General features: G+C 39.0%; 1 protein-coding gene across 1 annotated transcript in view; it reads right to left on the bottom strand.

The window, feature by feature from the left end:
* The window catches only part of SLC12A1 (solute carrier family 12 member 1), a 41,856-nt gene that overhangs the window by 22,211 nt on the left and 7,514 nt on the right, over nucleotides 1-12,131 (bottom strand). Inside the window, exons 5-13 of the mRNA XM_063313839.1 lie at nucleotides 10,228-10,367; nucleotides 9,681-9,791; nucleotides 9,385-9,496; nucleotides 7,908-8,035; nucleotides 6,449-6,533; nucleotides 4,684-4,835; nucleotides 3,485-3,592; nucleotides 2,728-2,851; nucleotides 561-662 (exon numbers count right to left, since the gene is read on the bottom strand). Coding sequence (XP_063169909.1) covers nucleotides 561-662; nucleotides 2,728-2,851; nucleotides 3,485-3,592; nucleotides 4,684-4,835; nucleotides 6,449-6,533; nucleotides 7,908-8,035; nucleotides 9,385-9,496; nucleotides 9,681-9,791; nucleotides 10,228-10,367 — 1,062 coding nt within the window. The remainder of the gene's footprint in view (nucleotides 1-560; nucleotides 663-2,727; nucleotides 2,852-3,484; nucleotides 3,593-4,683; nucleotides 4,836-6,448; nucleotides 6,534-7,907; nucleotides 8,036-9,384; nucleotides 9,497-9,680; nucleotides 9,792-10,227; nucleotides 10,368-12,131) is intronic.

The raw sequence follows: 12,131 nt of genomic DNA, 5'->3' as shown, positions 1-12,131 counted from the left end.
ATCAAAGCTCCGCCTGTTTTATACGTGGGTTGCCAAACAGGTGGAGCTTCCATCGTGCCATTGCTGCCGCCATCTTAACTTTTTTGACCACACTCTGTAGAACCAAGTTCACCCTGAAGGGGTTCTATAATTTATTTTGTAGATTGGCTGAAGCAAGTAATGCAAACAACAACCCTATGCTATAATATTAACCTTAAATATGAGGACCGTCAGCCTGGAGATCCAGCATTATATGCATCTCCCGGTGCCCCTTTTTGTGGCTCCCTTCTAGCTACATTTCCTGAAAATTCCTGAAAACAGTTGCCTGCTATTTTGGTGAAAATTGTTACGGAAGCCCTAAAATAGGCATATTGTCATAAAAAACATAAATGCCTCAGCCCTGTTCCACCCACATGAGCAATGTGGCCATGCCTACTTTGCAGCTTTCAGGTTCCCCAAATGTTAAAGGTAGACCTTGACCCCATTCCTGCTTAAGCATCTTCTCTCCCGGAAAAAGTCTAAAAAACCAAGCTACCAGATACACTGTAGATGCAAGTGAAAATAGTCAGTGAAAAACTAACCTGGAGATTTTGCATATGATGCGTGGAAACAAGAGAAATTGATGAGTGCGTATGAAGCCAGGAAGAAGTTGGAGATGATAGGAGCGATGGTATTCAGCTCAGCTGTAAGAAAATGTGATAGAATATATGTAAGTTGCCCGCCTGTTTGAAGAGAATTGGTTTTGGATGTACATGTCTATAGTATTTGACTGCTAGGTGAATCTACAGGTGTATGATATGAGTGCATTGTACTGCTGGACACATCCAGGTCTGTAGCTCATCTTTCTACTAGCTAGCAATACTAGAGGAAACAGCTGAATAGGGTAAAAAGGAAATGGGCTACTATTTTAAAAGTATACATCCATGCATACATATCTATCATGCTATATTCCCTTTTGGGTATGAACCCAGAAAAGGAGTAAGGAAATCTAAGATATTAACATCTTGAAATTAGAACAAGAAAAGGAAATATAGTTAAAACTAGCTTACACCAGCACCATTCACTATATCCTCCATGCTTTTATATCCTTGCAAAGCATCTTTACCCCCATCATGCCCATAAAGGTATTCATGTTGAAAATCCAGAAATGGTTTTATATTGGAAGTCTAAGATTGGTAATGAAAATAAATCACAGCTCTATTCACTTTCCACTTATTGTCTTTGGAAGGTGTCTTGGGGGATGAAATTATTAGAGTAATGGTATACAGGTCCTACAAGCTTACTGATTTTACAGTCTTTGTCACAGCTTTGTCCAAAAAATTCTGGGACTCCTAAGTGCCACTGGGCCTCCTTTCAAAAACCCTGTAGAAGATAACGATTTAGACATGATCAGATCATGATTAGAGGGGGGGGGAAGCAAGAGTGTTTTAGAGAGAGGGTGGCTAAGTTTGAAAAAAGAAAAAATATGTCCCTCTACCAAGTAAAGGCTGGCTATGCATTATTGGATATATTTACTGATGTGTATTAAGATCAAATAATGTTTGGCATTATCTGGAAATATTTTTAATGTGCATATGAGTATACATATATTCTTACTTACATCTCAAGATAACATAGGAAGGCTGTTTGACAATAACACCTAATGTACTACATCACAGGAACATATTTGTTACTGCTGTGAGGAATGTATTCTTACAGGCTTGTTTCTGCAATTTTTATATTTAAGATGATGTATTTTGTGCTAAGGGCTGTTTTGTTACTGTTATGTTTGGGCTTGTTTATGATTTCAAAGCCAGATATAAATAAATTGACCTGATTGAATTTGGACAGAAATACTGAATGAGGATGTAATTGTTTAAGTCTTCCATGTTTTAAAAAAACAAAACAGAAATTATCAAGGATTTCTTTTGCTTTCTCTCTCTCTCTTTAGAATGGAATAGATACAGTGTGCACCCAAACCAAAAAGTCTGTATTGTAAAATGACAAAGCTTTGTGTATTCAAAATAGGAAATCACAAAGGAATTTTAAACAGTGTAAGATGAAATAAAGTATGATCAAATGGGAACATTTGTAGCAGAAATCTCCCAGGGATCAGTGCTGTGAACCTATTATGAAAGCAGGTAGAATTCACTGTGCTAATGGTTTGGAACAGCAGGCCTTTGATTTATGCAGACATTTGAAAAAAGCAGACTTTATGCTACATTGAAAGGCACTGAAGAAAATGCCTTGAAGGGCAATTGCTTGATTTCTTAAAGGATTGGGCGAGGTGTATATAGACTACGGAGGTATCTGTAGCAGTGGAGTGACAGGCATCAAACAAAACCATTGGAAGAGCAAAGCTTCCATTGGTTCACCCATTCTCATACATTGTGGAGATCAGTGGTAACTGTGTTAAGCTTAAACTATGGCTTATAAACCATAATGGCTTGAGTGACACAGTGCAAGGCAAAAACATTAACACATAATGGTTTAGCCTGATACACAAACTCAGTCATTTAGTGGATGGCATCTTTCCCTTCCCTTCCCTTCCCTTCCCTTCCATCATGGGGTTTTTGTCATTACTGTAGAAGATATATCATCTAATTTTTGTTCATCAGAATTTAGATGGGAACTTTTATGATGGAATTCCATTGGAATTATTGTTTCCTCGTTCACCTAGTCCAAATGGATTCACTGGTAACTTTGTTAGGCTACTATACATCTTCCTCATTGCAAACACCAACCCAGTAGTATTTGAGTTGTACCCACCAATCAGAATAAAGGCCATGGCAATGATGAAAGTCAGAATGTATCCTCTGATTGGTTCGTTATTTTTCCCATATCCTTTGGCAAAGAAGTGGAGTGCTCGATAGATGTTATCCTTGCAGAGAGCCTGTCAAAAGAGCAGAGCTTGGTTAAGAAATCTAATTCTTGTTTTTCTGGCCTCTTGTTTATTGCCAGAAGAACAACACATCCTTCACAGTAAGTGATGTATCATTAAAGTCTTGGTTTTTACATCATTATGAATGGGCAGTTGCTTAGCCCAGTCTCCTTCCATATTAATCTGGTAACATTGGGAGCGCAGTGACCTTTTGAGAGGATGAAAGATGTAATAACTCTATCGGCACCCTTGTGTGGTACCCTGGGTTGTTTAAGTAACCTTGTGATCAGTGCTCACCCATGTGCTTTCCCATTAAGGACATCCCATTAGGACACAACCATAAGTCGTATTTCTGTAGTACTGGCATTATGTTAAGAGTGTGGGCGCGGGGACCATCTATTCACAGAACAGAGAAGAAGAAAGCCCTTTTGTGTTGTTAAGGGATGCAAGACATTCTGACAAGCCTTTTCTAAACCTCTCAGATCTGTATCTTGCAAAGTGTGTTAACATAATCTATGGGACCTGCACCTTTGTACTTGAGACACACACACCAGCTGATTAGCTGATCAGCATAAGCACGAGCTAATAAATTACACAGTTACTGTACAGGAAAACATACAAAATATGTTTTGCCTGTGAACGTACCTGGAAAACCTTGGGTGCACTCACAAGTGAAGCTAATGCTGAAGAAAGCGTGGCAGAAAATATCCCAGCGGTGATTAAGGGCCCAAACCCTGAGACCATGCTCATAACCTTTGGGAAGGAAAAATATTAATAAAAGAAAGCCTATGAGCCAGGCTATTAACAGAATCTGCAAATCCCTCAATTGTTAAATGTATCACAATATGCATTGTTCTTCAGCTCCTCTTGATTATCTTTTAAGTCATCCATTAACAACTTGTCAGTGAGACTGTTCAGCACGGCAAATTATGGAGAAAACTGTTCTTTAATTGAATCTTGTTTTGTTCCTTTTGAAGCCAAAGGCATAATTTTTATTTCTTCTGCAAATGAGGCCGTGGAGAAGAGACTCATATTAGGAACAAGATGCCATAAAAAGCAAGCTACGTACATATTAAGAAGTGAGCAATCTTTGTATCAGCCAAAGAGAATTTGGAAGTGTGACAATTTCCAATCTGGGCATGTATATAAATAGGTGGCATTGTAGCATCAATGTAATAAATCAACAGCTTCACTGAACTGGTATCTGGGAGAGTTACTGGAGAACCCAGATAGTGAAGACAATGCTTTTGTGAGACATTTCGTTGGTGGAGATGTAAATAATAGATACAGTGTGTGTTTCTAGTAAGGCAACGGGCTAGAAACCAGGGGGCTGAGAGTTCTAGTCCCTCCTTAGGCCTGAAAGCCGGCTGGGTGACCTTGGGCCAGCCCCTCTCTCTCAGCCCAACCCACCTCACAGGGTTGTTGTTGTGGGGAAAACAGAAGGAGGAAGGAGTATTAGGTATGTTCGCCACCTTGAGTTATTTATAAAAATAAAAATAATAATAAGGGCAAGTTAGAAAAAATAAATAAATAAAAAATAAAAAAAGAGAGTAAACTTCCAAGTTCACACAACTTTTCCTGGTGTGGTTTGGGTAAATATTTTCTATCACTTAGTATTTAATTTGGCGGGGCACTTTGCAATTAATTGCTCATTTCAGTTTACACAGATACCCACTTACCCCAACTCCTACCCCCACTTGCTAGATTGTCAGTGGAAGTATTGAAAAGCCAACCAGTACACACAGCTGCATACTTATGTGTATATTAGTTCATGCTATTAGGTACAATATATGGTATAACACACACAGAGTTATACAAATTGGATAATTAGCATGCTTTTGAACCTGGAAATTATTCATCAGCCCATAATCACATGTCTGGATTTTACAGCTGGAGAAATCATAGCCTAGGGCACAAGCAGATGATCCATTGCAATTCATTCCAGATACAACTGTATCATTGACATTCCCTGTAGCATCGCGTACGACACAAGCAGCTGTGGAAATAACAGGGTATTATTATTTCTCTTCCTTGTGACAACATGATAATATCACTGGGCTACTTATATTTCAGGATGCTTATGTTGTATGCACATTTCTGCCTGTTATCCTGAGGCGGTGTAGGTTGCAAATAATGTGACCGTTTGTTAAAATTGTGTGATGTTTCTATTGGGTTTATTGTCCAGTTTAGCAAACCAGAACATACACAAAATGTGCAGATGAAAAATGCTTAACCTACAGCGCCTTACTTAACATTAAAGGAAGATTGCAGAGATGTTGGTGGGGACCAATCATACCTTAAAGAACGACAAATCGTTGTTGATACAGTAGAGCAGGGCCCCCAAACACTTCAGCTCATTGACTCCTTCATGAAGTTTCAGATTGTTCATCAACCCCCAAACATTTATTATATGAAAATACGTTCACAAATACTACTTTAATAGTACTACAATTAACCACCACAACAATATTAACAACCCCTTGGATAGCCCCATCGACTCTTGAGAATCAATGTTGACCACTTTGGAGAATCCTGCAGTAGAGGAACTGTGTCTCTGGAGGGCCAAACGTCACCAAGACTGCCAAGCAATAGGGGTGTTTTTTGTTTCATTGTTTTGATTATTGGCAGAAAATCAGATAAATCAGGGATGCCTAATAGACCTTTTTAAAAAACCCAATTGCTTAAAATGGAGGGAGGATAGTCGGAAAAGTCCCAGTGCTCCCTTCCAGCAGTATGACTGCATCAATGCCACACTCTGCTCCCAGAGTTCTCAGCCGCCAAAACAGAGAAAGAAAGGAAGAGAGAAGGAGAAAGAGAGAGAACACATCCTGTGCTTGCACAAAGATTGCCTGTGCCTGTTGTAGCTTGCTATTCCTTTTCAGCAGTAAACCTTAGAGACCATTTGATGAGCTACATGGATCTGTAGGCTTAGAAGGGAAGTGGGATCCCAGAGACACCCTCCAGTCCATAGGTAGTGTAAAGCATTTGGATCAACCAAGTCAGGAAGACGTTTCAAGAGGCCAACCCTCTGTCCTTGTCCGATAGGCAGAGCAGCACCTCTACTGGGCACGCTTTTAAGTTCCAACTCATGTTCCTAACTGCCAGTAGGCTCTTCCCTTGAGACGGAAAAGATTTATTTTGTGACTGGAATCCCACGGCGCCTCATATCCTTTTCTGGCCTTGGAAGAAACTGGCTTGTCTTATAATAGGAAAAAAAAAAAGTCTAATTTCAAATACAGTAATAGATGAGGTGCTGAGAAGAGCATTTTTCTCTTGTCTTATGCCAGCTTGGACAACACAGGGGTTATTACCCTAATGGGAGCAGCGTAGCAGCAAGAGGCAATTGGAAAAGGAGCAGGTATTTACAACTCTGGGACAGAATTTTTTCTTTTAAGTGGGCTAACCACTGATTTTCCCCTTGTCTCAGTCACAGCTGAATCCTCTCTACATAGGGTAAAATAGTGATGGTCGTTTCAGTCTGCGTATTTACTTAGCAACATCTGTTCTACGAGGTTGCAGATCCACAGGAACGAAAAATAACGAGGTTGATGTGAGCAACATCTTTATATTCTCGCTCTGAACTTGAATGTAAATGTGCTTATTACTTACCTGCGCAGATTGCAACTCCTAAGTAAGCAACAGTTGTGATCAGAATGGCCAGCATTGTTCCTTTAGGTATAGCTTCTTGTGGATCCTGGAGTGTTACAGTAAAAAGATTACAGTGAAATATAGAAAGAAATATTGCAAGTTATACGTTTGCATTTTATAGTTTATAGAAAGGGTTAGGTAAAGGTAAAGGTTTCCCTTGACATTAAGTCCAGTTGTGTCCGACTCTAGGGGGCGGTGCTCATCTCCGTTTCAAAGCCGAAGAGCCGGCGTTTGTCTGTAGACACTTCCCTGGTCATGTGGCCGGCATGACTACACGGAATGCCGTTACCTGCCCACCGAAGCGGTACCTATTAATCTCACATTTGCATGTTTTCGAACTGCTAGGTTGCAGGAGCTGGGACTAGCAGCGGGAGCTCACCCTGTCACACAGATTTGAACCGCCGACCTTCCGATCGGCAAGCTCAGCGGCTCAGCGGTTTAACCCGCAGTGCCACAGCGTCCCTCATAGAAAGGGTTAGAAAAGGATTAATTTACAAGAAAGTCAACAATCTTTAAATGAAGGCTCTTGTACTCATGATAATAGAGCAATATGTCTGAAACTGTGTTGACTTTTGGATACTTCTGTATAATCCTGCAGGTTGTCTTTTATGAAAAAATGAAAATGGGCCTGGTTCACTGCACTGAAGGGAGTTCCATGGAAATTGCAGAATCCAAGCAATTAACTTTTTTCATAACTGATGTAAATGAAGGGTAAAAGGTATTTGTTTTTCTATTCACTGATAGTAAGTAAGCTTTGCCTTTACAAATTAGTAGTGTTTGCCAAATGTCATGTACATTCGACTTACGACCACAATTGGGACTGGAAATCCATCATTAAGCAAGGCAGTCTTTAAGTGAGTCACGTCTGATTTTATGACCTTTTTTGCCACAGTCATTAAGCAAATATGGCTTTGGGGACTCTGGTTCTGCACCTCTAGTATAGAAGTTGGACTCCAACTCCCGTCATCTTTTACGATTATAATAATGGAATTGGGACTTGGCGTTCAACAATGTCTGGATGTCCGCAGATTTCCTACCTCTATAATCAAGTACAGAATGTAGAAGAGCAAGATATGAATGTAAAAGAATAAATTATGTGAAAAGGTGAAACTACATCCAGAAGAATTTCTCTGGTGACAACTAACGATAATGCACTTCACAAGGTCTTGCAAAAAGGTGTTTTCAAATTAATAGCAAATGCTCTCCTTGCAGTTAGGATTCTTTGAATCTTGCTCTTTGTTTCAATGTTAAAAATATTTTTAATATTCAGCAAATATTCCATGTGTTTCAATGGTATATTTAATAAATATAGTAATAGCAACTATGCTACTGTTCCAAAAAGACATTACATTATCTAAAGCTGTGCTGTGTATTTTGACAGTCTTGTGGTTTTATGGATATCTATTCGGCATATACACACCTCTAAGTCTCCAGAGATGTTGGCTCCAGCAAGAATACCAGTGGCTGCAGGGAAAAAAATGGCAAACACAGAGAAAAAACCTTCGTCACCTCTGAATTCTGGTCCAAAGTTTTCTGCAAATATGGATGCTGCAACCAAACACAAAAGAAGTAAGGAACTATGCAAACTTTTCAGGTTGTTCCAGAGATCTTGAGCATTGTCACTGATTTTATATTTCTTTCCCTCTCTCCTACAGACCCCTTCAGCACAGTCCATTCTAGAGAACACCCTGGGAGGAGCACAACTCAGAATGCTTAATGGAACATCATGAGCTGTTTGCCATGAAAGGTTCCTGTCCAGTCGCCATGTGTAAAGTTGTTCTGCAAAGGTATATGGAAGGTACGTAGTAGTTGCTTCTATGCAGATAGAGCTGATGTGTAGATTGATTCTTGGACTATGATGTAAGTAAGTACGCGGGTTTGAACAAAAGGGGCATTATCCAGAAAATGCCAGAGTTCAGTTCATCACAAGCTGAGGACAGGCTGAAAAATGTGCATTGGGAGGAAGCTGAAAGGGACAAGAGCAAATTACCAATCTAGGGACAGGAAGACTCTGAAGGTAGGAATGTGACTCAGGTCACGCATTTGTGATTATTACTGTTGTTGTTTTGGTTGTTGTTTTTTTAACTGTCCAGAGTCACACTGTTCAAGTTGGGTGGCCTTATAAGTAAAATGAATGAATGATTGGATGAATGGATGAATAAATAAATAAATAGTTATTATGTGTTAAGTTTAATTTGGAGTTTTCAGAGCATCTCGGGGTTGCCACTTGCCATGAGTGGTGGCCAGGCTCATAATACCAATTTACTCGCCTGTAAACTGTTGAGTTTCCTGCCTACCACTGTTTCTTGCTGGCTGTGCTGTTCCCTACTGCCCCAGCTTATCTTTACCTTTTTGTCCGTGATTCAGATACAGAGATGATTGGAATGAGATTTCCTTGCAATAAGCTCAAGGCCCATTGGTTTCATTTGCACTGCTGTGCCTACTTTGGGGTAGGATTTACCACTTGTTATTTTATGCCAGTGATGCAGCACATTGTACAAGGTCATCAAGGTGTCATCATTCAACACAGAAATTATAAAGAGATCCAATAGAGGCAGCACTGTGATGTTTCAGGTCTGTTGCTTGGGTTTAAATCTTTGAATGGTGCCATTATTTGTGACTAGAGCTGTGGTTGATAGGCAAACTGGGCATCATGGAATTCATGCACTGAGTATTGCATGCTGGTTTTTTTTTGTTATATTGCAGTATGCCTCAACCCAATGCTCTCTCTCTCTCTCTCTCTTTAAAATAGTTCTTTAATGCTACATGATTGCTTGCTTTTCTTATTGCTATTTACAGTATGTCTCCCCTGCAACTTGCCACGTTGTATTATTGTGACTCTTGTTTACTGTGACAGATTTTCACATCTGAAGCCCTGTAGCACTGGAAGCACTTGCCTTGATAATTGAAAAAACCTCTCGCCCTCTTTTCTGCATTGCTAGGGATAACAGTTCCGATGAAAAAATTTATGATAGCAATGAGAAGTATAATTAGAAGAATCACTTGGGCCTGTAAAGAAAAAGAAAGAACATTTTTGTAGTAGATTTACTTGGGATAATTCTTTTACCTGCAGCCTGTGTATCTGGGTAAAAAATTAAGTGAGAATAAGTTCTCAATTCCCACAACAATCCACCACAAGCCAGACTGGCTTCTTATTTGTCTTCTCTGAACACTTATGCTTTAAAAAAATTACCTTTGCTTCCCATTCCATACCAGCCACAGAAATGCCCAAAAGAATTGCAACTGTAATGGCACCAATTATCCTGATGTCATTGGTTGCATCAACCATTATTGCATTACTGCTCTGGAAAAAAAAAATAAACAGTGAGAAAATAATTGTTAAGAATATACTTTCGGTAACATACAGTAGTTCTAGCAGCCTCATAAAATAAAATGGAATTAGTATAGAGGGATTCTTCACATTTCATGGGTAATGAGCCTTGAATTTTACATTTTTATCCTGCATGGACCTCTGCCGTCAAGGTTATTGGCTATCTAATTAGTACCCTAATTCCCTTTAGTAATTTTGAAACTTTTACAGTAGTTTAAGAAACATTTCCTTGATCTGGTAATAAGAAAGCAAAACTGTACGAATTAGAATAAACGGTACGGTTAAGGAGTTCCAATTCATGAACGTGGCTGCCCCTTAACTCTTTTATTAGATTCGTGGTCATTACAGTAGAAAAAGACACAAGCCAAGTTTCCCCAGGCTTAGCTGTTATGCAAATAATGATGCTTACCTTAAGGAGCTCCACAACGGTTTCGGCAAAGCCGACCACATACATGGCCACCGCCACAGCATTGGCAAAGGCAAAGATGAGACCAATGGAGCCTCCAAACTCAGGTCCTAAACTTCGTGAGATGAGGTAATAAGCGCCACCTATCACCACAGTAAAGAGTTGCTTCAGCATATGGACAAAACTGCATGTGGCATTATGTTTTTCCTAATATGTGGTCCAAGGATAATGCAAGGTTGTTTGCCCTGATGTGGAGAATGCAGATCTAATACTATATGCTGAATGTGACTAGGATATCATCTGCTATGATGTTACAAAGGATTCTCTTGGATTATAAGACGCATTGTGGCTTCCCCTAAAAACATGCTGATCTGCATAACTTAAATTCAAGCAAGTGGAATGTCTGTATACAACACTACTGCTTTGCTACTGCTAATATAATACCTTAAGCCTCTGAGAACATTTCTGGGTACCCCTTGATTATAAAACTCAGACAAGAGATACTAGAGACAGTCCTGGGTGGCAGCCTCCTCAATATGGACCATTCTTCTCTAAGGAAATGTATCTGTATCTGTTGCCAACATTGTTTTCTTCATTGCCAAGTTTAGGCTCTGTCTTGTTCTCCCAAGCCCTTTTAAGTTTTTGTTATTTTAATTTTAACATGTACTCTATAAAATATATTGGATTGCAAAATAAGAGCTTCAAATGAATAGGAACATATGTCAAAACATAGGAAAAGCTTTCTCCATTTGTCTTTTCTAGGTGGTTCTATGGAATTTCTGTACATAAATTGTTCACAATAATCTCTTTATATTCAATAGAATTACAACCCATGGTTATGGAAGCACAAAGAGATGATGTAAAAACCAATTCTCTCTGAGTCTGCAGTGGAACAATCTGCTAGTGTAAATCTTTGCATTCCAATTTGAAACATGCCATGTTAGATCTTTTGGATTTCATGAAGTACATTGTTGAAAAACATCTAAAGAAATAGTAGCCATTGATGATTTAAATGCTCGAGTATCTCCTTTAAGCTGGTGCCCTCTAATTCATGCTGGTTGGAAATAATGAGAATTATAGGAGGGCAGCAGATAGGAAAGTAACTTAAGCCTCTTCCTGTACAAACAGGAATGTCTCTGAATTTATTTTATTTCTAAACTCTTGTAGAATCAAGAATATTATTCAGCTATTTCATCTAAGCCTGCTTTTCTGTAATGGAAAGTAATTTCAGAATTACTTTAAATAGCTGTGAAAAAACCCTTACAGATTCAGCTCATCTAAACATTTGGAAAGTATTGACTATTATTTTTCTTTTACCTGGGTGATCCTGCCTTCCAATTTGCCAAGCTCCTTCTTATATCAGAATTGACTCTTTATGACTCAGATCACTTCCTATTACATTTTAGTTCTGTACTCATTTACAGTAGTTTGTCTGGAAGGAACCACATTTTCTATTGTGGAAAAGGAAATTGACTTACCTCCTCTTACCACTCCATTTGTACATATGGCAGACATGGAAATACCTGTTAAAGTGGTAACTACCACACTCAGGCAAATAACTACGACTCCAAGACCTGAAAAAGTCCCAAAAAAGATCTTTGATCCAAGTACCTTGGTCATATCATTTGCTTTAAAATCCTTTAACAGGAAGCTGGTATCTTCTGATAAGAAGTCATCACTCATGGAAAGGGGTTGACTGGAACCGACAATAGCTGACACACACTCGTTATTCATCACAGTTAAAGAAATACCTGTAAAGTATTGTGGATGCTGCTTCCAGAGCTGATTGCTTGTGTTCTTGGGGATTGTGTATAAATAAATGTTAAGAAAGTAAAAGAATGGATTAATACATTTTAGTGATCTTTATTAAGTGTTAGTGGGAAAGGAATAGCATTCATCATGTCCGG

Source organism: Candoia aspera, chromosome 13 (genome assembly GCF_035149785.1).
Source record: "Candoia aspera isolate rCanAsp1 chromosome 13, rCanAsp1.hap2, whole genome shotgun sequence".
NCBI lineage: Eukaryota > Metazoa > Chordata > Lepidosauria > Squamata > Boidae > Candoia > Candoia aspera.
This window is presented reverse-complemented; position numbering and strand designations above follow the sequence as displayed.